At 45.8% G+C, this 26896-nt stretch overlaps 1 protein-coding gene across 2 annotated transcripts in view; it reads right to left on the bottom strand.

Moving 5' to 3' along the window:
- ARHGAP25 (Rho GTPase activating protein 25) overlaps positions 1–26896 on the bottom strand; it is an 82573-nt gene that overhangs the window by 18267 nt on the left and 37410 nt on the right. Inside the window, exons 2-4 of one of the 2 annotated variants that reach the window (XM_044261286.1) lie at positions 23382–23581; positions 17054–17141; positions 12694–12810 (exon numbers count right to left, since the gene is read on the bottom strand). In XM_044261286.1, the coding sequence (XP_044117221.1) occupies positions 12694–12810; positions 17054–17141; positions 23382–23581 (405 nt within the window). Of the gene's footprint in view, positions 1–5613; positions 6140–12693; positions 12811–17053; positions 17142–23381; positions 23582–26896 lie in introns of those variants that run through there. The other variant, XM_044261287.1, reaches the window with a different exon arrangement.

The raw sequence follows: 26896 nt of genomic DNA, 5'->3' as shown, positions 1-26896 counted from the left end.
AGGCCCTTTGGTTCCTGGAAGCTCAGAAGACAGGTCATGGCTTCACCTCCGCCTGATTTTCCCTCTGTCATAATTAGGCCCCTGCTACAATGACCATTTCAACTACCAGGACACTGCTTCCCAAAGTCCTTTGGTTTTCCCCATGGGACTCTCTCTGGTGGGTCCGCTGTATCCAGTCTCTAACTAATGTGGATTCCACCCGGGAAAAGCCGTCCTGAGCTCTTGAATCTACTGTGTCCTCTGACTCCTAGCCACTGCCCTAAGCCAGACTAGACTACTCTCTCACCTATGACAGCTGTGGTCTCTTCCCTTCTGACGTCTTCAAAACTCTCTTGCTGCTTACCTTTCTAAACCACCTCCAATTTACCTAAGCATATTCCCTCGCCCCCCCAACCCTGCTCTTAATAGTCATCGACTTCTTCCCCAATTGTCATAGTGGCATTTTCCAAATTACCCCTCAAAGTCTTAGGGGCTTCCTCTGCAGTCCCTCATCACATCAGGTGCTGGGAAGTGAGGGAGGTGAATCTAGGAGGAACTGAGCATGGGGTTGTGTGGGGGTGTGGTCCTGTACGCCCTACTCCCAACCAAATCCACTGGACTGTTGTCTGTTTTACTTACTGCATTTCAGTGAGACTGTTTTATGAACTATTTTTGTAGCTAGAGTCTGAAAGTTGGGGCTAGCATTGCTTGGGTTGGCATTTGACCTGACCCACCCCCCAACCCCAGTCTGACTTCAGATAACGCCCCCGAAGACGCCTCTCTCTGATGTTCCCCAAAGCCACAGCACTCTCCAGTCATCATGCCCTTGGATGGTCTTCTCATTGCCCAGTCTGTTCATCTCTCCTTCCTTGTTTGCTGGAACTCTATTTGTCTTATTTGGCCTAACTCAAATATCATCACATCTGCCAAGCTTTCCTTGACCCTAGCCTGAGAGACTTTGTCGCTACTTTGTGTACCTGTATTCCTTCTCAAATGTCACAATCCCTTTTGACATTATATGGTAATTATTTGTATGTGCCCATACCCTCTGCATGACTAGGCTCCCCATTTCTGGGAATACGGAGATGCTCTCTTTTCATCCCCAGTGTTCAGACAGGCATAAGGTAGATAGAAAGTAAGATTTGCTGAATTACTTAAAGAATTATTTCTTAAGCAAGTGCTTTCCCTGATTAATGACAACTGTGGTGTTTCTTTAGTTTAGGCACTGGTAGAGATCTCCTTGGTGAGGAACTCAGCTCCACACTAACATTTATTGAGTGTCAGCAGCAGGCCATGTGGAATGAGTAATATAGACAAGAGAATGTAGGATATGGTTCTTGCTTTCAATAAGATTGCACTTGAGTCATGGAAATGAAAGGGCAACATGCAATATAATAAGAAACAATTAGAGAATATCAACAGCAGTATAGAATTTGGTTCCTATATGTTTGTAAATGATTGAAATAATCTGACTTAAAACAGACCACATGGCATTTGTAAAAATCCCTTGAAGGGCACCTCAAAGAGGGAGGCAGATGGGTTTCAGAGCAGCTGAAACTCAGACTGAAGGGGCCCCCTGGACACTGACAAGGAACCATATCCCAAACATGATGTGGGGATGTACGTGGAGACGTCAGTGCTGTCAAATGGGAGCTCTATTCCCGAGGTCCAGAGGCAAGAGCTCTGTTTGCAGGTGACCTGGAATCCAGCTCCTTCTTACAACCCTCTGGGTAGTAAGTCCTGTAATTTTTCTCCCCAGGGGAGTTGTGCTCATCCTCTATCCCTTCCAGGCCCTGCACTCAATCATTGTGATGTCACTCTCACCAGCAAACCCACATCCCAACCCTCATCTCTCCTCCATCATCTCAGCTCTACTGATTCCCAGTACCCTCTCCGTTCCTCCATCTGGTCACCCAGTGCTCCTAGAGCTCCCAGGGCACACAGCATTGCATATCATGGAAGGTCATATTCCCAATCTCGGTAAAAACTTGGTTCCAAATCTTCCCCACTTGCCTTGCACTCACCACCCCTTCCTTCCCTTCTCTGTCTCAGCAGATGACCTTGGCTCCTCTTTAACTTCTCTTCCTAAGTGAGGACATGATGATGACATCCTCATCCCCAGGCCCTGACTTTCTGGTCCCTCCTCCTCTGCCTGTCTGTCTATCTGCTCTCAGAGGAAGAAAACAACCCTGTGCTTTCCTCTAAAATATTGCTTTCTCAGCCTGTGGGTTCCATCTTTTCTTACCTCTTCTAGGACTTCACTTCACTTCTTTTGTATTTTAAATTTTTCTTTTTTCAATTGAAAGAGCCCACGTGCGTCCAAGTCTGCCAATTTATTAAACAATAACTTCCTGTCCCAGCTCTCAAACAACCACTACTTGTCTTCCTGTCTTCATCAGTATATTCATAAGAGAACATGTCTACTGCCAGCCTCACGGGCTCTACTTCTTCACTGATCAACCTCTCAGCCTCTCAGCCCATCCCAGTCTGATTCCATTAGCCTGAGTCTTTCCATCCAATCTACTCAATAAAATTTCCAGTTCAGAAATGGCCAGGCATAGCCTATGTCCATTCCACACCCTGCTGGTCTTCCCTGAAGACTCTTGATGCTGTTGATTCTCCTTCCTCATCAAGACTTTATCCCTATGTGATGACAAAGCCATCTGTTCTCATTCTATTCCTATGTCCTTGCCGGCTTCTCTGCAATCTCCTTTACTGTGCTCCTTCCTCCACCTGCTCCTTTAGTATGTCACTTCCTGGCATTCCAACTCAGCCATCTCCTCCCCCTAGATATTCTCTTTCGCAAGGTCCCATGATTTAGTACATTTGGATATCACCTATAGACTGATAACTTGTAAATCCACATGTCTGGTTCAGAGCTATCTGTTTATCTATCCATCCATCCATTCATCCTTTCCCATCAAAAGTCTAATGGCAGTCCCCCCAGTGTCTTCTCCAATCTCACTCTCGTCCCACCTCCAACATTCCCAAATCATTACTTATCCTGTAGCCTTCTTCCCAATATATAGCTTTCAGTCACTCAAGCAGTAAAGCATCAGGCACTTTCCTAGGCACAGAGAGTACAAAGCCATCAACGCAAGGAACTTGCACTCAACAAACCTCATTAGCTGAAGTGTGAGTGTCAGGATTGTCTGCAACACCCTCTTTTTCCCTCGAAACTGATCAGCACTTTCTAAATTAAACCATCTCTCTTCTCTGTCCTCACTGCTACTGTCAAAATTATTGTGATGGTTTCTTTTGCAACCCTGTTTCTTGTAAACTCCTCCCACTAGAATTCACAAAATCATTCAACAAATACAAACTGAGTATCTGCTGTGGACCAGCCTCTCTGGTAGCTGGAGATTAGGATAAAAAGAATGAAAAAAATGTCTTTGCTTTTGAAAACTCTGGAACTAACACCCTTCCTCCTTCTCCCCCCTGGGAACCCGATTTTCCAGCAGCAGGAGTTCCAACTGTCTTCTCCTCAGAGGGAACTGATCCCTCCCTCCTGTGGTCCTCCCAGAGCTCCCATAGATAGCTCTATCCTACCATTTCTCAGGTAGTTTAGTTTTAAACATGTCTCTCTTCTTCTGGACTGTGGACTCCTCAAAGGCAGACAGCCTGTCTGGTTTACCCTCTATTTTTATTTCCTGGCACAGAGCCTGGCACATGATGGACCAGTCCTTGAAGAGCTTTCACCGGCAGTCTCCCATTGCTCTCGTCCCCCACCCCTTCTCTTCTGAAAATACTCTGATCAGCACTTCTCCAAACTTGCTCTTGTCAAAGAGATCAATGGCCTTTACATTTTTGAAACCAAGAAGTCAAATTCTCAGTCTTCCTCTTAACTGCTCTATCAGCACCATGTGACAGAGCAAATCACTCCTTCTTAAGACACTTTTCACATGGTTTTTGGCACTCCCACTTGGTTCTCAATTTATCTCACGGGCCACACTTCCTCAGCCTTCTCGGATAATTCCTCTTATTCTCCCTGTCCTCTAAATGTTGGCGTGTCCTGGGCCTTCCTTCCCTCAACCTCATGTGCTTCCTAGCATTCCCACTGTTTTCATATTACCCATATAACAAAGACACTGAACTACATGCCTCCAGCCTAGAAATCAGTCAGAGCTCTTCCCTCCAACAAGAAATGGCCATAGCAGGCTGTAGATACTACAGGACCAACAGAAGAGGAAGAGCATCCTGGTTTTCTTTAGTTTGTTTCAATCAAGCTTTGTCACTCTCCATCTCCAATCACATATGAGGAGTCTGGAATAGAAAACCTTCCTGGGACTCCAAAGACCCAATCCTAAGTCACACCTACCTCTGACTTCTCAGTCTTGATCACTACCCTTTGATCCTGGGTGGACATGAAAGAGCCTAGACCCCAAGGAAATGAGGGAAGGAAGAAGACAGCAGACAGTGGGGTGGGAGGCACTTGAAGACCATTCTCCACCTCGGGCTCCCCTGCCTCTCAGGCTGCCCCCACTCCTTCAAGGAACTAGTGCCCCTGCTCTTCCTGCCCTTGGCCAGCCAGTCACTCACTCAAAATTGTTCCTCACTCCGGTCCAGTCACTATTAATAAGAGACATTGCCATCTTAATGGGTACAAATCTTAATTGATTAATTCTAATACATAGTGCAATAACTGTAATTATTAATGCATTTAATTAATTAAGCTAATTTTATGACGACATGCCCTAGAAGGTGTCGTGTGTGCTCTCACCTAGTCCTCATAAGAACCTTACAAAATGTGGTGCAAAAACAATGAATATTGTTACGCTGAAAAGAAAAAAAGAACCTTACCCAAAAAAAAAAAAAAAAAAAGATATTATTGTTCCATTTTACAGATGGATAAACTGAGACTTAGATTAGGAACTTGTCCACTGTTGTATTTACCTCATTATTCTAAATTTAATACTTTAATCTTTCTTGTTTAAAGCCAGTGGAATACAATTGTCTAGGTGAAATTTTAAACATCATTAAGTCTCAAGGGGAAGAAGAAAGGGGTAGGCAGCTTCCTAGTCTCTGTCTGTGGCCATCCTCCTCCACCCTTCACTTCTAAGCTTCCTCCTCAGACTTGCTAGGCAGCCCCAGGATACTGAGTTGCTCTGGGGAAGCAAAAGCGGAAGGATTATCTGTCAACTCCTTTCTAACCTCATCCCTCCTTTTTGTATCACACATACATTCCTGGGTTCAAGACAAGAGCCCCTCCCCCATGTTGCCTCTGGTCCAGCCCAAAGGGACTGCCCCGCCCCTGTCCCCTCTTTCCCACTGGCCTTTTGAGGTTTTTGTTTTCTTTCTAAGATTTTATTTATTTATTTGACAGAGAGAGAGGGATCACAAGTAGGCTGAGAGGCAGGCAGAGAGGGAGGGGGAAGCAGGCCCTCTGCTGAGCAGAGAGCCCGATGCAGGGCTTGATCCTAGGACCCTGGGATCATGACCCAAGCCAAAGGCAGAGGCTTTAACCCACTGAGCCACCCAGGTGCCCCCCACCCACTCGCCTTTTGACCCAGCCCTGGTACCTGCTTTCCAAGGGGTCAGTTCCAGGAACAGTCCCATCTCCATAGGAGAGGGAAAGGGAGCTGGGCAGAGTGCCTTTTAGTGGAAGAGTTGAATCACAAAATAGGGAAGAAATACCTTTCTTTCGGAGCTTGGGGGTTTTCCTCCTGAAATTCCAGCAAGAGAGCAGTGCCAGGGCAGAAAAGCCACAGCCCAGGTCCCACTGCGGCATCCTAAGAACATGAGGCATGATGGGGTCCGAGGAATCACAGTCTCTGCCGGGGCCAGCCTAAAGCCTTCCCTCCTCTCCAACCTAGAAGAACCATCCTCTCTCGCTTCCAGATCAGCACATGCTTGTAAATACTGCTCGGGTTCTAACTCCAGTGCGGAAATAGTGGGATCTGTCGGCACCTGCCCCAGGCCCTCCCTCCCTCCTTCCCACACTACTTCCCCTCCCCACTCACCTTTACACACATGAGTCTTGGCTTTTAAAGAGTGAACATAAAGCTGTCAGGGCCCGCAATAAAAATAAGTGCCTCCTTTTACTTAGCAGCTAATTGTCAACTGCCATTCAAGGGATAGAATGGAGGTGGGTTAAAAAAAAAAAAAAAGAATTCCCCGCACAAGCCCTTACCAGCATTGCCCCATATATCAAAGTGTCTGGCAGGAACACAGGATTTCACTTAGTGTTGATGAAGCCAGCCCACCCTTGTCTGAAAATGCTTTCAGAGTTGCATGTGGCTCAGTCAAGCCTTCAGAGAGAATGATCTTGGAGGTGGGTTGTGGGGTAACAGAGACGATTCCCCCCTCCCGTTGAGAAGATTTTAGCAAATAGTGCAGCAACCCTGCCAGGAGACTAGGAATGGACTCTCAGCATCATGAGGGGACAGGTGAGAGCAGGAGGGATTGCCAGGAGGAGTAATGCGATGACTGCCCCCCCCACCGGTGTTCATCCCTCCATTGGCTCATAGGCTGGGAATCAAAGACTCCATCGACACCACATTCTCCTTCCATGCCACATTCATGCCCATGTCGTAGCAACGTTGCCTTGGAAACATTCTGCACACCTGCTTACTTTTCTCCATCTTCACCACCACCACCCTCATCCAAGCTGCCTTAGGAGGAGGACCCACAGCTTTAGCAAGGCTATGTCTACTGTTCTCACCTTCCTCTCACTCCAGAGCCTGTTCTCCTTTCTGTCACAGGACCTTGGTATGTGCTATTTCTCTGACTGAGATACTGTTCTCTTCTCCCTCCTCTGCCTACTTAGCCTCTACTAACCCTTCAAATTTAAGCTTAATCATCACTAGTTCAGGGAAGCTTTCCCTAAACTTCTTGACAAAGACATTTCTCCCCACTGTGCATTATGGGTTCTTCCTTTATGGTACTTTTCCCAGTTGTAATGTTATGGTTTGGGGGTTGATTCATTTCTGTCTTCTATTAGACTTAGAGGAGACCTAGTCTTTTCTCACTGGGGTATCCCCAGGGCTAGCACAGTGCTTGGCTCATGCTCAAGAAATATTTGTTGAGTAAATGAATGAATAAGTATCTGTCTTGGGGCGCCTGTGTGGCTCAGTGGGTTGAACGTTCAACTCTAAATTTCGGCTCAGGTCATGGTCTCAGGGTTGTGGGAACAAGGCCCGTGTCAGGCTCCACACTAAAAAGGGAGTCTGCTGGAGATTCTTTCTCTCTCCCTCTGTCTCTCCCCCAGCTCATGCTCACTCTCTCTCTCTCTCTCAAATAGAATAAATAAATCTTTAAAAAAAGAAAAGAAAAAGGTATCTGTCTCCAGGGATAGGGGGACTACTGAAAATAAGGAAAAATCAACCTTTTTGGGGAGACGGTAAAAGAGAAAAAGAAAGAAAAAAGCCATCCTTCTTAATACCCAGTTTATCTAAAGAAAAAGAATCAGAACACACGGAGTAACAATGAATCACAGAGATAGGCACGCCCACGGGCTAATCCTGCTGTAGATTGTGAAATCATGTTCTGAACCATGTGGACAATTTAGGAAAGAAGAGGAAGAAAAGGAACCCAAAGCATGTAACAACCCACTGTTCATATACTCTATGCCTAGTGTTGGCAAACACACAAATATGCTTAAAACACGGGACCTGGCCCGGGCCTTACAACCAGGTTGGTCAGAGCAGAACTAGGCACGATTTCCGACCAATCAGCATTTTGCAATGTGGCGCGCCAGCTCCCTGGAGGGTGGGGCAGACACCTGGCTTCAGGGTGAGGATCCAGGCAACACAGAGCCCTCCAACGGAGGGAGGGGTGGTTTAGAGAAAAAGGGACTAGTCACTCAAAGCCCAGATGGGATCACCTCCCTTCCTTTTCTTCTACTTAATTTAGGAAAACTTGGAATTGCATCCAGAGCTTTTGGGGAAAAAAAGTGAATCTAACATTTCCAGCCAGGCCCTTAGGAAAGATTGGTGCAGAAAAAAAGAGATAAATTGGCTGGCTAGGAATGAAAAGCCTAGAACACCAAGGCACATCACGGTGCTGCTTTCCAAGGAGTGACGTGGTGATTTACTATAAGAAATATGTTTTTGGTCTTTCACCCATTTCCTGCCATGGAGCTCCTAAAACTCTTGGAATTTGCTTTGAGGAGAAAGATAAAGGTATCTTTTGTTATGTTAGGGAGGCGAGTTTCCAAAAGCACCTTGGATGTGGGCTGATTAACAATGAAACCAACCTAGTGATTACAGGATTAGAGCTTTCTGTCCCACCCACTGACCTCCAAAGAAGGGAGAGGAGCTGGAGATTAAGTTCGGAACAAACAGTCAATGATTTAAACAATCATACAGATGCAATAGTCTCCATAAACCTAAAAGGCTATGGGGTTTGGAGAATTTCTGGGTTGATGGATACCTGAAGATTTCCGGGAGACTGGTATTCCTTGAGATGGTCTTTGCCACACCTTGACCCATGCATCTCCTCCATCTGGCTGTTCCTAAGTTAGATCCTTTTATAATAAAAGGGAGGTCTACTAAGTAAACTGGTTTCCTCAGTTCTGGGACCCCCTTTGGCAAATTAATTGAACCCAGGGAAGGGGTCATTGGAACCTCCAGTCCACAGCCATTGGGTCAAAAGCACAGGTGACAATCTGGACTTGAAACTGGGACCTGAAATGCATGAAAGGGGAGACGTCTTGCAGGACCAAGCCCTTTGCCCGTGCAATCTGATTCTATCTCTAGGCAGATAGTGTCAGAACTGAGTTAAATTGCTGGACATCTAGCTGGTGTCTAGGAATTTCTGGGATGTGTGGAGACGCATTGGAAATGGTCCCAGAATGGGACAAGGTGAGAGGAATGTTCAGAGCTGCTAGGAGGCAGGAGGAGCCAAGGGGGAAAAGCTGGGCCTGTCATGGAAATGACGTGGGCCTTCTTTCTTGTCAAGGCAGCACGGCAGCCAGAAAAGAGACTGGGGCAAGAAAGGCCTTGGCTCTGCAAAACCATCATGAGAATAACTTCTAAAACATAGTTTGGACTCCGTACCTGGGTAGTACAAAGGGACCCTTTTTGGGGAAGAACTTCCACAGCTTTTATCAGATTCTCTAAGGGATCTACAAACCATGAAGAGTTTCACCAAAGCTCACCATTAACACACTTTGAGCGAGATCATTCTAGAGGCAGCAACCCATTTTCCAAATAGTTTCCCAGGTAAACTGATGGTCACCAAGCAAGGAGGAGAGCCTACGGGAATAGAACCCCGGACCACCATGGGAAGAGAAGGCCATTCCTTCACATCCACTGCGTCAGGCACTGTTTAGATTCTGGGATACAACACTGAGCAAAACGGAGAAAGAGATTCCTGCCAAGTAGATTGAAGGTTTCCTTCTAACCAGGAGAGACCAACTACGGACAAATGAGTGAAATATTTAGCAAGCTCCTGGAGGATGGTACTGACAAGAAAAATGAAGAAGGAAAGAGGGAGAGGAAGGGTCAAGGATGGGCCAAGGGAGGCATTCAGTGTCAGATGGGATGATGGAGGGAGGGCTCACTGATGTCTGAGCAAAGACCTACAAAAAAGCAGAGTACCAAGACACACAGCCACACTGGAAAGAGGATTCCAGGCAGAGCAAATAGAGATGTACCTGAGGCAGGAACATACCTTGGGTATTTGAGGAAAAGCAAGGCAGCTGGTTTTGGGACCACTGTTTAATTCAGATAAGATGGTAGGGCAACTCAACGAGGATGCTGGTATTGGAGATACTAAGAAGAGAGCTTTTCTGGGTGGGAAAGGCCACAGAAAGTATCAAGAAGGGCTGGAGAGAGGCAGCAGCAACAGCATCTCTCAGTGACTTTCCAGTGGTTGAGGGGTATGCCCTGCAGATTGAGTGGGTCCGGCTCAGAGGCACTTTCCGAGTATCTGCTGTGACAAAGCTGCCTACGGAGGCAGGAGCCCCAGCCCCACTCCTCGGCAGTTGGGCCCCTCGGACTAATCATCTACTTCCTCAGAACAGAAGTTTCCTGACTTACAAACAGGAAGAACAAAAGTCAGGCTTGCTTCATGGCCTCAGACTGGACCCTCTGTTGCCTTAAAATGCCTTCCCCTCCCAAGATCTAGCATTCAGATGCAACTGGAGGCTTTGGGAACATCTGAAATACCACGCCAGGGTCAAATTCTGTTCTTTGAATAAATAAATATGCTGTACTCTTTCTTTTTCGTCCCTTGGACTTTCCCTGGCCTGCAGGATTTACGCTCGAGGGGCTTCTCACGTGGTAGGGGAAAGAAGAAATCCCCACCTGGAGTAGGACCCAGTAGAGCAGCTCCCCGTGACAAGGCTAAGCCGAGCACCATATAAGGCATGGGGGCTATTCATAAGGCAAGCACTGAATGTTGACTCGGAATATGTGCAAAATTAGGCAACATCCACTACTCTTGTCAGCTTGCAGGCTGTCTAAAGCGCCGGGCTGGGGAAAGCAGGAAACGGTCCACAGGACTCGGAGCCAACAAGGAGAGTCACCGCTAAACCTCCCAAAGCTGAACAGCAGAGAAGAGAGCTTTAATCAAAAATTTCATCTTGGACCGATTAGCATAGCAAAAATGAAGTATCTAGGAACTGGGAAATGGTTAATGGAAGCACGCTCCCCTTTCTGTAACGGGATGCAGCTGTTCGGACAGTGGTGACAGGCACTCTGGAGTTTGGGTGACCCATCAGTAACTTTTTTTCTCCCAGCCCCCTGCTAGGCAGGTCGCAGGCTGCAGGACTGCCTCCTTGGCCCAGCTCCTGAGTCTGCAGGGGGTCTCCTGACCCCAGCTGAGCCAGGGGGGTCTTCTTTCTCAGGAGTTTGGAATGGGGTGGTGGAGGTTGAGCTCAGCCCCTGCTCTGCTTGAGAGAGAAGTCCAGGAAAGCTGGCACAGCTGTCTGGGGCCACGGGCAGGAGTAAGTCCCGGAGCACTGCGAACTTACGCAAACCCAGGCAGGCATGTGGAGAAAAGCAGAATGCGACGCTGCACTGCCCCAGAGAATCCAAAAGGGTAAGGTCTGGGCCCATAGTCCAGTTCTTGGCCCTACCCTCTTGAGTCCTCTTGGCAATTCTCCCGTAGTCTCTGAGTAGCTACTATACCAACCCAGTAAATCCCTCTTTGTTTAACATCGTTGCATGCGATTTCTACTTTTTGCAACCAAATAATCCCTGAAATGAATCGATATAACAACATGGGAAAAAGCCTTTAGCTATAAAATAAAAGGTGTTGTATATATTCCATGCTTCTGGGGGGGGGGGAATGTAGATATGAATATTACCTGGAAGGAAAGCATAAAAATTCCTCTGCTGGTTGTAGGGGTAATTATTTTCCTATATTTTTTCAAATTTCCACAAAGTTGTTATGGTGCTCCTAATTTCTAAAGGTGCTCATAATTTCTAAAGAAACCATTGGGCAAGCCAATAAATATTTAATATTGGAACTGTAAAAAGCTCCCCCACATGACTTCCAAAATAACAGGCGGCACAGTTGATAAATAATTATATACGGGTATCCTGGAGTTGACAGAAAGTGTGTTCCTAAAAAGCTGACGGAAGGTGATCACTCGAGATGGCCCACATCAGTTCCTCATATTTTTATGAAAGGAAAAACACATGCTGGATTCACCTGTTTTGTCAATTGCAGATGTTTTTGTTTCGTTTTAGTTTTTACAAGTTTGTATTTAAATTCAATTTAGTTAACATACAAGGTATTATTAGTTTCAGGGGTAGAATTTAGTGCTTCATCACTTACGTAGAACACCCAGTGTTCATCCCATGACGTGCCCTCCTTCCTGCCCGTCACCCAGTTACCTCATTGCCCCACCAAACTCCCATCCAGCAACCCTCAGTTTGTTTCCTAGAGTTAAGGGTCTTTTATGGTTTTCCTTCCCTTCCCCTATGTTCATCTTTTTTGTTTCTTAAATTCCACATATGAGTGAAACCATAAGGTATTTCTCTTTCTCTGACTTTTTTCTTTTAGCATAATACCCTCTAGTTCCATCTGTGTCGTTGCAAAAGGCAAAATTTCATTCTTTCTGATGGCTGGGTAATATTCCATTTTATATATATATGTGTGTGTGTGTGTGTAGACACACACACACACAATACATATCTACATATATATGTATATATATCACATCTTTATCCATTCATCTGTCAATGGACATCTGGGCTCTCTGCCTATTTTGGCTCTTGTGGACGCTGGGTTAATTGCAGATTTTTTTTCACAGCAGCTTCTCCTCTAGTGTGGACCCAACACCAGGGTTGCCAGAAAACTCAAACACATGAGTCATGGAGCCCAGAAAAGTGCTCACCCTGAATTCACAGAGCACGTGGGAGTGGGACACAGTTCCTGAACCTCCCCCCAAGTCTGACCGCCCCAGTTTCGGCCAGCCGCTTCACTTTCTTGTGCTGATCAGCCTCCCCCAGCTTTCAGCATAGATCTTGCCATCACCCTCCGGCCCCACGACCCCATAACCGGGCAGAATCCTTGTGCCACAGAATGTTGTACACATTTGCCACTGCGGTGCGAAGGGCTGCAGTCCGTCCGGCTAATCTAGAGTTGCCTCTTGAGCTCATGCAGGGAGCGAAGCTAGATACTTGGCAACGAGCATAACCTCAGAGTTGTCCTCTCATGGTCTCTGTTGAACACTGTTCAGGGAGGGATCCTGTGTGGAGCTACTAACTCCCCGTCTTTGAGCTGTAACAGACACCTGCCCAGGAAAGCCTGCAGAGTCCTTACCTCCAGAGGGCGTGCCAGCGACTCTCTTAAGGAATTTAACCCACTCCTCCATCTCGGCCTGAGAGCTGGCCATGAGGACATAGGAATCCTGTCCTGTGCGACTCTGGTCCCATGAGGCTGGAGGAAAAAGTAATAGTAATGAAAGTCTTCGAGTGGTGAGCAGCCGGGACGAAGGGAAGCGAAGGGAAGCTGAACCTCAGTGGCTTCCTTGGTTCAAACAACACAAAAGCATTATCTGCTTATCCTCAAGGGAACCAAACATCCATGCACCCGAAACCCTAATTCCATACATAAACCACTGAACACCCGTGGTTTGCAAGGAGGTTGCCTTGGGCTGAGATCTGCTCCTGTGGCAGAGAGAAGCCATTTCCTACCAGAAAAGAAGAGAAGGTCAGGGGGCAGTGTCGGTGTTAGAGAAGAGAGGCTCAGCCCATACAATTCTGAAGACTTCAGTCCATCACACCGTCACCATCAGCTTCGATATTTTCCTAAGCTACTCATGAGCTCAGCTGTTGGGGTGCGGAGGATAACAGCAACTCAAGGAGCACGTGTGGGCCTTTCTCACAAAATCAGTGCTTCCCATTCAGAATTTCTACTCTCCTACCTGCACAAGACATTATAAATGGTAGGTTCTTAATACATAGTTGACGGACAAATGAAGTTTGTTAGGACTTTCTTTACCTTTTGGACTTTAAGCCCATGATTATGGACAGACATATGTAACGTTTCCTGGGTTTGTGTTGTCAGACTAAAGGGTGGCAGAAATGACAAGGGGGTGGAACAGGGAGAGGATGTCAAGAGAAAGAATGAAAGAAAGCGACAAAAAGAAAAAGCGGGTCAGAGAAGGAAAAGAGAGGGAGAAGGAAAGCATCAAGCACAGGTCTTAGGAAGGACAAGAACATAATAGCATTCCCTTTCGATTACAAGTGGCTATTAAATTTCGAAGTGTCTGTGTAAGCACCAACTCATTCTTTTCACAACGTCAAGGCATTTCTCTCAAAAAGAGTTTGTTCTAGCACCCCAGTTGTGCCCAAACCTGTCTTTTCTCGCAGAGCAACAAAAGACCTTCAAAATCCCTTTGGTTCTGATCTCTTGAACTTAAATTACTATCACTACATTCTTTTATGCTTTGGGACAGCCCGATTCAGAATCCATCCTATCCCTGGGTCCTCAGCTCTTCTGACCAGAAGGGTCAGTCCATGGAGGCCCTGACCACTCCTGAGATCTAGGTGTTTCCGGAAGTAAAATGGGAAGTAAAAAGTGGTCAGGGTAGAACTAAAGAATCCTGTAGGAATCACAATATCATTTTGAAATAGAAGGGGCTCTAGTATCATTTCCTCTCTGTAGCTAATGGAACTCAAGTCCAGAGATGCAAAGAGACTTTCCTCTCTGTAGCTAATGGAACTCAAGTCCAGAGATGCAAAGAGACCTGCCCATTGGCACCCAGGCAGTTACCACCACACTCAAGGTTTGGCCTCTGACCATTCGTTCTGCCTATAATTGCTACTAGCCCCTATGGCTTCAAATTTGGCCTTGGCCGAAATTTATCTGGCACCCTTCTCCACCATGCTTATTCTCCAGTCTCTTGTGTATCAAAAACATGCCTTTTCAGTTTACCCTGACTTCTGGGAGGTCTTTTAGTTTTGCCATTAGTTGTGTCTCTCAACTCCACTGAGACATACCCAGCTCTCGGGATACTCCTGACTGGCCAGGGCTTTGATGGACTGATCCTTCTGATCAAAAGCCAATGACCCGATGACAAGAAGGATTCTAAATCAGGTCATCCCAAAGGGTAAAGAAGGTGAAGCTCCATGATATTAGATAGGTTCAAGAGATCAAAAGCAAAGGGAATTCAAAAATCTTTTGCTGCCCTACAAAACAATTAATGTGGGGCACATTGGAGTGTCTGCTCTATTTAAAATGGTAAGTGAGGGGCACCTGGGTGGCTCAGTTGGTTAAGTGTTTGCCTTCAGCTCAGGTCATGATCCCAGAATCCTGGGATGGAGCCCCAATTTGGGTTTTCCTGTTCAGTGGAGAGTCTGCTTCTCCCTTTCCAGTCCCCCTCCTCTGCTCATGCTCTCTCTTAATATCTCTGTCTCTCTCTCAAATAAATAAATAAATGAAATCTTCTTTAAAAAGTAAAAAATAAAATGGTAAGTGACCGGCCACTATCCCCACCTCAACCAGAATTTTTTATCTCTTTCTTTGCTTTCATTTTTTCCACTGCACTTATTCCATCATAAGCAGTCCACTGTCAGTCTCCCCCATTAGACTATCACGTAGGCTTCTTCTTTTCTGGATTCCCGGTTCCTACAGTAGTGCCTGGCTCACAGCAGGTACTCAATAAATCTGTTGTTACATCTCACCAGGCAGTATGAGAATGAAATGCAACAAGAAAAATAACTCTCTGTGTCCTTGATGACTTCCTTTGGGTGGAAGGAAAACAGATAGTTATTCTGCTAGAGGTAAGTAGGGAGAGCAAGGCTTGCCCTGAATTTTTGCCTGCTCTAAAGAAAGAAACACATAGCAGAGCTACAAGGAAAGGCTTCTCTCTGGGTTTTGTGGCAGTGACACAGGTGATCACAGAGAGAGGGCCCTGAATAGGAAGGCCATTTCTCAGGGCCAGCGTCGGTCCCTGAGAATTGTCTTGCCTAAGATCATGACAAAAAGAGGAACTAAAAAGTCTCTAAAGTGAGGCTTGCCTCACTTCAAGTTGACTGAAGACTTGAGAATGATGGCTCCTTTAGGAAACCTTTAGGAAAATGGTTCCCTACCTTATTACTGCTTTAGAATTGCTCTTTGTTCTTATGAGACGTGTGTGTGCAAGCACTTGCACGAGCACACCCAGGGGCCTACAAGTGTACATGATAATGAGATACCATAGCCTAGCAATCTTCAAGGGCACTAAGCTTTGGGTGCAAAGCCCAGAGTGAATCCGAAGGAAGACCTCTCAGTAGGTTACCCATAATGGAAAATTTAGGCTTGGGACACACATTACCATGGATGGTTGCATCCCATGAACTGTGCTGGGAAAGGGGTCCTTGGACTAGAGGAATCTTGTAGGAAGAAGTGGGGCTTTCTCAGGGAAGAGAGACTAAAAAATAAACTATTTTTCTGAGGAGGAAGAGAGATGGATAGAACTTCAGATTTAAAAAAAAAAAAAGGACTGCCCACTAGGGAGGAGGCCACCCAGAAAAGGTGAACTTTAAAAATTGTTTTCTTCATTTCCTATAGCAGTAGCAAGTTTCAGGATAGATTTCTACCTTATAATTTCCTCTAGTTATCCCCAAATGTCAAACACTGACATGGCACTAACTATATACCAGTCACTATACCAAATGGGCCAAATCGATTTCATTGTGCCAAATCGAGTTCTTTCTTTCATTCTCACTATCCTCTTCATTGTCTCCATGTCACAGATAAAGAAACAGAGGCAGGAAGAAATGAAATAACTTGATCACAGCTACCCAAATAGAAAGTGTCAGGGCCAGAATTCAGAGCAGGGCAGGCCAGCTCCAGACCAGGCACTCTAACTAACCTCATGGCCACGTTGCCTTCTTCATGATGTCTTATGCACACGCTGCCCTGTGCGAGTGGTAAGGAGGAGGTTAAGGGAAGGGGTGCATGCTTACCAGTCAGGGGACTGGTGGCCTCCCCTGCTGTGTGGAGTTCCTGGCTAGGCTGGGGCTGGCCAAGGAGCCCAAGACAGGGAGAAGCAGCCTCAGCGTGCCAGGCTCACACAAACACCAATTCCCCTTGAGACAGAGTGGACCAACTCCCCTTAGCCCAGATGCACTTGAAGAAGGGAACTCTACCCTGGGCAGAAGCCACCTCCAGTAGTACACTGCTAACATGCACGATACAGGACTTTCAGCACCTGTCATGTGTTAAGCGCTCAGTAATTTGTGGCTGTCATTTTTATTAGGTTGTGTTGAACCACATGTGACTGTTTGACCTCTCTGTAGCTAACAGAGACCATTTTTGACCTACCAAAATGGCAATTTCACAATGCTCGATTTACACTGTGACTGTTCATTTTAAGGTCCCACTCAGCTTTGAAACCGGGCTCCTTTTAGTGAGCAGGGCTGATGTACTTTCCAGAGTAGCGAGCCAGCGTCTAGTGGAAAACGTTGACTCCAAGAGCGCCCTCATGAGATGCTTTCAGGGTCGAACCAAGTGTGCACCCACTTAGTTGGCTGCTAGATAATCAGCTAGTACAGGTTCATTAACTACATACAGAATGATGATGCATTCTTACTCGGTCAGTCGGTTAGCTGGCTGACAGATTCAGCCTTGACTTCGAGGATCCAGAAATAAGATGGGAATATAATGTAGCTCTTTCCCCACTTTGGTTGCCTACCTGGAATGACTTCAAAGACAAACTTCCCCGCCTCTTCCGGGTTCGTGGCGATCTCCTTGACTGTACTTCCTGGTAGATACATGCAACCCTGAAAGATCAAAAGTTGGCCCTTTAAGGGGAAGCAGCAATTTTGTCACCTAAAATTCAGCTGAAGGGGAGACAGGATAATGATGGGATGGGAGAGGAAGACAGGTAGGTGGAGAGCAACCTGGAAAGCTAGCATATCACTTTCATCCAAAAACAGTAAAAATAAAATGCAAAATATGTTAGTACCATTCATCAAACAGTTACTAGGCGCCAGGCTCTGTGCTAAATGCCCTGAATATTTTATCACATTAAATCTTCCTAAGAACTCTCTGAAGGACAGACTGTTATTTTCCCCACTAGAGACGTGAGGAAGTAAGGGTCAGAAAGGTTAACTGGCTGATCTGAGATCACAGCACTAGTTAATCAGAATGCTATGAATCAAACCCTGGTCAGTGGGATTTCAGAATGACAAGTAAGGCTTTACTTAAAAGTCCCACTTACTCTGGGGGAAGAAGTAACCATTAGAGTTAAACGTATTCACACCAAGTCATAAGTGGCAAATTGCAAGACCTTCCTGAAATGAGCACAAGAGGCTTGGACATCATAAATGAAGAGAGGAGAGAGAAAAGCCATAAGAGAGACAGTAGTGGAGGCGGGGACACTGCTGGGAAGGGAGGAATGGCCCCGGACAGGGAAGGGCGCCAGCGGCTGTTCTCCCCTACATTGCAAGTCAACAGGGGTGGACTCTGTACAAAGATGGAAGGAGGAGGTCACATGTCCTACAACAATGAAGCAGGGCGGACAGTCAGGGCGGTGGGGTGCCCCAAACAGAGGCTCATAAGAATGAACTGTCACACTTGCAGGAACAATGTGAGCCCGTTGTTAAACACAGCCGTTATCAAAAGTTTAATGATAGAAGCTTGTGACGAAATATTTTATATTAAAAATAAAGGTAATAATATTCAGAGTTCATCACTTCCCAGTCACTTACTGTATTTTACTATTATTTCTATTTATGTGTTTATTTACACCTGTTCTATCTGTGCGGTTATAATACTATAAAACTCTGTGCTTTGTGTCCTTCTTCTCAACTCTGTTCAGTGATGTCATGCTGGAGGCCCAAATCAGCCACGCTGGGGTATTTACACCACGGAAATTGGCCAGTGCTACATCATGATCAGCTCGGCCACCAGAGAGCAATTTGTGAAACACTTCCCAGCCACCGACAGTCAGCCACCTGCGCTAAGGTCCCAGAAAAGCAGGGAGATGAGCCAATGGGACAATGAAAGAGGATTGTCCAGAATGATCATCCTAGCAGGAACTCGAGGGCAGTTTCCTGAGGTTCTGGTTTAAACAATTTCCTTGACAAAGAACCTTTTGGAATGAGTTATACCAAGCTAAGTCAAAGATTTACAAAGCATTAGCCTACTAAAGCTGGACAGACCTTACTGAGACCTCGGAGGGAAAAATGTACAGACTGCCTTCTGTCGAGCCCCAGGCTTCCTGGGAAGCAAGCACGGGAGTCCATCAGGCAGAGTTCCATCATTTATTTAATCATTCTCCTTTGTTGGACATTGAGTTCAAACTTTCTCATTATAAACAGCATTGCATGTATCTTATTTCTTTTGGACTACTTCCTAAAAATAAAATAACTCTATTAGTGTATGATATTTTTTTGGCTCTTAGAAATCCGGCCAAATGACTTTCTAGAAAGATCATACCAGTTTCTATACATATCATCTGTGTACCTGAGGGTCTTTTTCACCTGATTGCTCCAAAATTACTGGGGTTTCTGTCTGAGATTTCTTTTTAAGGGATAGAAATGTGTATGTTCTTTTTAAAGTTATAACTAAATTATACCTTATAGAAAGATTGGAGAATGAACAAAAAAGAGGAAGATTAAAAATTGTGTGAAACCCCACTGCTCAGAGGAGATAACCACTATTAACAGGTCTGCGTATTTCTCTCCCAACCGTTTTCCCATAAATTCACATTCATTCGTTTTTCCTTCAACAATGGGGTTAGTTAGATACATCACCCTCCGTTGTAAACAGGCCCTTTTCTGCTTTTGTTTTTCAAAGCAATATTATGGATAGTTTTCCATTTCAAAAAGTATTAATTTAGGGCATTACAGCAGACTTGTATTCTGTTGTTTAATGTACAAAAGTTCCTTGATATAACTTAGCCTCACCACTGGGCATTATTTTCAACATCGCTATTATAAACAATACTGTAGTGAAAACATATACAGGTAAATTTAATTATCTACATCAGTCTTGGGCCACCTTGGTGGCTCAGTCAGTGAAGCAGCTGTCTTTGGCTCTGGCATGATCTCAGGGTCCTGGGATCCAGCCTGCATTGCGCTCCCTGCTCAGCGGGAAGTCTGCTTCGCCCTTTATCTCCCCAATCTCCCACCCCATTTATGCTCTCTTTCTCTCTCTCTCAAATAAATAAACAAAATATTTTAAAAATTTTATCTACACCAGTCTTAAGCAGTCACTTTGGTTAAATTCCTAGAATTAGAAATACAGGGTCAAAGAGTTTGTATTTTTTAAAAAAGCATGTATTACCCTCCAGAAAGGTGGTACAGATTTTCATTCCCATCAGCTCTGCATTATTATAATTCCTATTCCCTGTCCTTACCAACATCAAAATTTCTAGAAAAGCATTGCTAGGGACAGTGATGTCTCATTATATTACATCACACATCCTTAATTGTTACTGAGACTGAAATATTTATACACATACTGGGGATTACATTTCTTTGGTAAATTGTTCGTTTGCATCATTTGCTCACTTTTCTATTGAGCTATTTGGATTTTTTTAATAGGTTTGAAAAAATACCTTGAATATTAAGAATATCTGTTTACCATTTACACATATACAATAATTTTCTTCTTGTTGTTTGATTTTTCACTTTATGATATTGGCTTTTAAGGTACAGGTATTTTTATTTATGTAATTAAATTAGCCTTTCCCTCGTACTGTCTTTGTTGCTTATACTATGCTTGAAAAACACGTGCCTTCCAAAGATTATGCAGATAACTGCATTTTCTTCTCGTACTTTTATGAACTCAGTTTTTTGGTTTTGTTTTGTTTTGTTTTGTTTTTACATTTAAGTCTTTAGTCCATCCAGAACCATGAATGGTGTGAAACATAGCATAGAAATATGCCTTTATTTTTTCCCAAGAATTTAGCTCATGTCTGTAACTTTCATGTCATTTCTTTTTTTTAATAATCATATTTTCCTTTCTTTTTTAAAAATTGTATTTATTTATTTGAGAGAGTGAGAGTGAGAGAGCACAAGAGGGGGTAGGGTCAGAGGGAGAAGCAGTCTCCCCACTGAGCAGGGAACCCCATGTGGGACTCGATCCCTGGACTCCAGGATCATGACCCAAGCCAAAGGCAGATACTTAATCAACTGAGCCACCCAGACACCCTCATGTCATGTCTAGATGTTTGCAATATCTATGAATCCCAAAACAATGTTTAATGATAGCATAAGAAAGTGCTTTATTTTTAACAATTTCCTTTATCTTAATGAAATAATTACAGATATATAAAAAGTCTACAAAGATGTCCACTTAACTCTTATTTGTAATAATACTATAAAAATATCAGCCCAAATTCTCAACTTATTTTCATTAGAAAATTAGTTAAATAAATTACAGAATGTCCGTATGGTAGACTATTCTGCCACCATTAAGAATAACATTGTCAAAGAATATTTGATCATCATAATAACAATTCATAAATTGTTAATTTTTAAATTAAAGAATATTGTTATATTAATTTGCATTTAGACTAGCTGAGTTTCTAAAGGTATATGTATAGAAAGAACTGGAAAAAGTGAGAATTTAGGTGCCTATTTCTTGCTAATGGGATCATTTTCATTTTCTGCTTTGTTCTCCTCCACATCTTCCAAATTTCCTACCATGCATCTTTTGTAATCAAAGTATCCATATCTATATACAGTAAAATCTTCTTTCTAATACATTATCATTTCATCCCTAAAAGCTTTTCAAAAGCCTTTTTATATCTGAAATGAGTATTGGATTTTATCAAATGCTGATAATTGTGGTTGAAACCACAATTTAGGGGTTGTGCAGTTTTTCCTTACTTGACTTATTGATCTGATGTATTATATTAATAGATTTCCTTAAAACACACACACACACACACACAAAACATACTTTCATCCTAGAAGCTTTGCCTAATTATCTCAGGCTACTTTATCCCTGGAAGGATTTTGAGTTACCTCCTTCAGAAGCAAAGGAGAGAAGCTAGGACCTCTAATAATTTATTTAATCATTGGCATCAAGTTTATACTTTCACAAAACATTTTTTTTCACACATGCTTCATATCGTTGGAGCCTGTGATAAGTGCAGGCCAGACATGATTGTCTTATTCTACAAAAGAAAAAAGAGGAGCCCAGAATAATTAAATAGTTACCTGGCCAGTTTCCTGGGAGAAGAGCCAGGGAGAGAATACAAACTTGGACATGTTGTACCTCTCACCGTCTATACCTTGGGGAAGTAAACCCCACTGAGCTGTCCTTCCTGCTGATGGGGGAAGACTAATGCCTTGGTGCCACCTCCCTCATTCTGCGGATGGGAAGACCGGCTGCATTGTCTCCTCACGCACCAGTCGCCACCATCTTTGGCCTATAACTGCTTGGCTCTGATAGGGTCTGGGTTGTTCATAAAGTAAAAAGAATTCTGGTTATCATGCATGGGTCACTGAGCAAGAACCCAGTCTGTGGTGGGGTCTCTGGCCCATCTTCAGCCTTTGCAATGACAGACAACTCTAGGGAAGGGCCTGGTTAACCAGGTGCTGCTGATGTGTCACAGATCCCCAAGCTTATTCTTAAAGAGATCTGTCCTCTTCCAAAATTACTGTCCTGTTTCTTTACATTCCCAGCCATCCACCCTCAATATTCCTACTCTCCTTGAGGCTTTTTTTTCTGGATCCAGAAGGTTCTAGAGTCTATCTTCACTAATAAGTTCCTTCTGGCAAAGCCTGTTCTTCCACCATCACAGACGTGACTCTGGATGGGTGGCCAGCCGTCTTGGTTGCTCCAAGACATGCAGTTTACACCTGGGGTCCCAGGGTAATTGTTAATAGCACGCCCTTTCACCTTCATGTACCATGATGGCCAGGAGGAATCACTAGTTCCAAGATTAAGGACCAAAGTCTTCTCGGGCCCCATCCACTCCATCTGGAAATCCTGTTTGCTGTACTTTCAAAGTATACCAGGAACCTCATCACTCTCCTCTAGCCCACAACCCCCCACTGACATTCTAAACAATGTAACCTCTCCCCTAGGTTACCCTCATGCCTTCTTCCTCTGGCCCTGAATCTATTTTGAACATTGTAGCCAGAGCCATCTTTTTATAGCATAAGCCAAAGAAATGTCCCTTTTCTGCTAAGAACCCTGCAATGCTTCCCCATAGTCCTCAGCATAAACCCTCAAGTCCTTCAGTGGTCTTCTTCTTTGCTATCTTCACTGTGATCCTAGACCCCGCTTTCCCCTCACTGACCCCATCCCCTCTGATCCCCTCCTTCCCTAGCTCTAGTGCTCCCACACCGGCCTCGTTGGTATTCTCAGCGCACCCCAGACATGCTCCCCCATCGGGCCTTTGCACTGGCTTTCCTCTCTGCCTGAAGTGCTTCTTCACCAGAGATCCTACCTGGCTAACTGCCTCTCCTTAATCATACTGCCCACCCTTTGTAAAATCAGATCAACTCCCCAGATGCTGGATCTCCCCTTAAACCATTCTTTTTTTTTTTTTTTAAATCTCATGGAACTAGTCATTTTTTTAACAAACCACATACTCCCCTTATTTATTATTTTCTGTCTGCCCCCTTATTTTCTAAGTTCCACACACAGAGACTTTGATCTGTTTTACCTTCTGGTTGATTTCAAGTACCCAAAACAATGTCTAGTACATATTAGATGCCCAATAAATGTTGGCCAAACAAACAAACCAATTTGCCTGAAGGCAAATCCGCTGTCTCAGAGCCTTCGTGCTCAGCGTCACCATCAAGACAGGATCACCAGCCTTCACCTCAAGGCTAAGTTTAGGAAGCTCCTCAGTGCTCCCCTCAGGGCTTCCCAGAGGAGGAGCCCTCTGTCCTCTCTGCCACTCAGTTTATGGATCTAAAACCCGGTGGGAAGGAGAGAGGGGATGCCTCTGGGATGGGTGCACATCTAGCCTAAGGAGAAGGCCTGCAGGTGTTTCCTTCACCCGAGCGCAGGCTGACAGCCCTGCCGGTGGGGACCAACAGCCTGGCTGGTACCTGCGGCTTCGTGTCCTCTTCGTCCTTGTAGTAGAAGAGCTGCTGCGCCCTCAGCACGAAGTACCTCTGCTGCCATTTCTTCATGATGGACCCCTGCTTTTTCAGCCAGCCCATCTTGATGGGCCTCTCCAGCGGGTTGGGGGCTGACGGCTGGTGGAGGGCGGCCATCTGCTCGCCGGTCATCACACTCCTGGACCGAGCTATGGAGAGGAACAGACAGGCAGGCTGGCTCAGGGACATGAAGCTGCGTGCGTGGGAGGAATTGGGGGGGGGGGAGAGCCGGGGCCACGGAGGAAGCCCCAGGGGGCCAAGAGGCTGGCTGCATGCACCCCAGGCCGGCCGGGCTCAGGGGGCCAGGCCTGCAGGGGGGACGAAGCCCCGAGCGGCCGAGAGGCAGCCGAGCAGCCTGCTCCGGGCACGGGCCGGCCAGGGACCGGGAAGCCGGTGACAGCCAAAGGCCCGATGCACACGCAGTCCGGCGCCCGGCGCCGGCCCCGTCATTCTGCAAAGAGAAAGGCTGGCTGGAGCCTTCTGAAGAGGAAGTGGCCGCAGCATCTGACAAAAGGTGCTTCCTTTTTCCTGCGTGGGAGTCGGTATCTGACAAGAGAAAGAGAAAACAGTGCGCGCTCGGAGGGCTCGGGGAGTCCTATGCGGCTGCAGAGGCAGCCGGAAGCTGACCGGGCACTGGCCCCAGAGCAGGAGCTGGGGCCCCCTGACGTCCCTCTCCGGCGGAACCCGAGCCCCCCGCCCGCTCCACGCCCCCACCGTGCAGGAGGCGGGCACCTCCGGAAGGCTCCTGCCCAGTGTCACCCATTGCCACTCTGTCCCCGGCCCTCTGAGAGTGTTTACAGCCCTTTTGCTATATACCAGGCGCCATGCCATAGCTGCCTTCCAACCACGGGATCAGTCGGGTGGGCCGTTCCCTGCGCTGACGACACACAGGGACCCAAAGGAAACCATACCCGCCAGCAGAACACAGAACGGGAATTTGAATCCAGACCCTCACGTTTTCACACCAGAGCACTGCCGTGTCTGGATGAGGTCCAGGTGTCCACAGCTCGTCTCCAGGGCAACTCCCAACCAGGATAAGTGTCCCCTCTCCTTCCCTCCACAGCAACAGGTCTGCAGGCCTGTGGTGCGGCTGGATATATCCTCTGATCCTCACCTGCTTTCTTTCCCTGCCAAGTCTACAATGCCCTTCTACAGAGGTCCACCACATCGAACACCAGACCCCGATGATGGGCTACCCCCCACCCCCAGCACCCGCACTGCGTTCTTGCTGGAAGAAGTCTCTGTCTTACAGCCCCTTTCTTCAGCCTTTGTGGGTCCCCAGAACATTCATGACGCCGCCGAACGCAGCCAACCTCACTCTGACCAGTTTCTCCCAGGCTGGCTGGAGACCAGTCATTCCTTTCCTGGTTCGTGGGCCCTTCAGTCCAGTACACAACTTCTCTGAGCCTCAGTTTCTTCGCTTGTTAAACTAGGGCAGTAACAGTCCCTACCTGCTCTGTGGAATCACAGTGGAGATTAAACAAGCTAACATATATAAACACATATAACTTGGACATATGTAAGTGGTCCAAGATAAGCCAATTACTTGTTCATTTTATCAACAGGTGACTTTGCTTCCACTACAAAGCTGGAGATCATCTCTGAGAGCTTCCTAAAACTTCCCTGTGCATTTCAAAATGTCACTCCTTCCTCAAGCTTCCTCTAGTCCTTCACTTCTATCTTTACTGTATTGAATTGATAACTTTTCCCTTTGCTTTTGATTCTTTTCTTTCTGTCTCCTTCTAGGCCTATGGTTTTCAAACTTTATTTCTGTTCATGCCATACTTTCAAGTACCAGAATTTTATATGGCATCTCAGACTAATCGTATTCAGAGTGATCACTCTATTTATGTGTTTTACCCTTGAGTCCTATATGGCTGTCTGAAGACAACTATGCTCCCTTGATCCTCACAAGGAACTTACGTTCCTGTCACATCCCTTGTAGCTTGTAGTCACCCTCACCTCCCACCAGGGACTGGAGAGGTCATACTAGGTTGGACACTGGGACAAGGCAGTTGGTTCAACCTCCTCTTGGGTGGACATCATTGTAACAGTGCATAAACTCAATTGTAGTAAGAGGTAGTTTGACATTTTGATGGCAATTTGGCAGAATGCTTGCAAAGGGTTTGCTTTATATCACTGTCTTCTGGCACCCCAGTTAAGAATTTTATCTTAGATCTTGCTCCTCAGTTAACCACCGTCTTCATGATCTTCCACCTATAGCTCAAACAACAGCCACACTGAGGCTAGTTACGTACTCTAAGGCAGTGTACATGATCTAAGGGGATGATAGGAGGTTCTCGGCCGGAATACACTGGGAGAAAAGCATTTGAAGAACCAGGTACAGCTCTGTGTCTCTCTGGGTCGAGACTGTAACTTGTGAAGACTCCTGTCTGTCCTAGAAAGAGGGCAGATAGTAGATGACAAAGAATGGTTCACACCCACAATCTTTAGAGAAAGTGGAGGAGGGAGGCATTCTGGCAAATTTGGGGGTTCTCTCCTTCACCCCAGTAGACTCAGCATAGCCAGGCCATTCGCCTGAAGTTGCACCACACTTGAGAGGGAGACTCACCATTCTAACAGGGCCATAATGAAGAACCATCCTTTGGCTTCCAGGCTGATGCCACCAAACGAAGAAAGCCGAGGAAAGGAGAGAAACAAGGAACAAGAAACAGGTAGATGCCACATGATGATTATGAGGACTCGGGCCTCCTGAGCCACCCCCAGAGACCCAAAGGGGGGTGGGGGAGACAGAAGCCAAAAAGACACTGTAGAATTAACTCAAGTATGGAACTTGGTTGCTGGGATATTTTTCTGTGGTTAATTCTGCGAAGTTTTTATGCTTTGTTGTGGCAAAAACGATGAGAAAAACAAATACACAAAAACAAAACCTCCTCTAGAAACATCTGTGCATTGTAGAATGGCCTGGCAAAGGCAAGAGGAGGCCTGAGGGTCTTTTATTCTTGGACCTGGCCAACAGGGGCTTGGATGTCCCTGTTAGGGGGCTGGACTGGTAGGCAACCACCTTTTCTGCCTACATATGGTCAAGGCTTTATCTAACATCGTTCATGCTCCAGAAATTATTCCAGTCACCCCTACATCCACCCAGTTTCTTGAGTACCTGTTATCATCCTCATTGTGGGTAGTTTGACTATACACACTGGGTCATGCTTACAAGTTGGAGTGTGGATGGCCTCATATAAGCCTCCACACTGCTAGAAGTAGCCCCAATGTCACTGGTAAGGTGACATTTGGGCCTCCAGTGAGCCCGTGACTAAGCAGGGAAGCTTTCTGTCCCACAACAGACCCATCTTCCACCTTAGCCTTCAGCATTGCTCATCAGTCAGACCTACCCTGAGATGATTCAAGTATCAGGGAAGGAAGCCTGGTGGGCTTTGTGTTTGACTTGTTTTTGGCTAAGTTTCCTTGTTAGTTCCTTTGAACAGTCTCTCCTCTTTGTGGGT

This window comes from Neovison vison, chromosome 8 (genome assembly GCF_020171115.1).
Source record: "Neovison vison isolate M4711 chromosome 8, ASM_NN_V1, whole genome shotgun sequence".
NCBI classification, from domain to species: Eukaryota; Metazoa; Chordata; class Mammalia; order Carnivora; family Mustelidae; genus Neogale; species Neogale vison.
The sequence above is the reverse complement of the archived record's forward strand: the minus strand, read 5'-3'. Positions and strand labels throughout refer to the sequence as shown.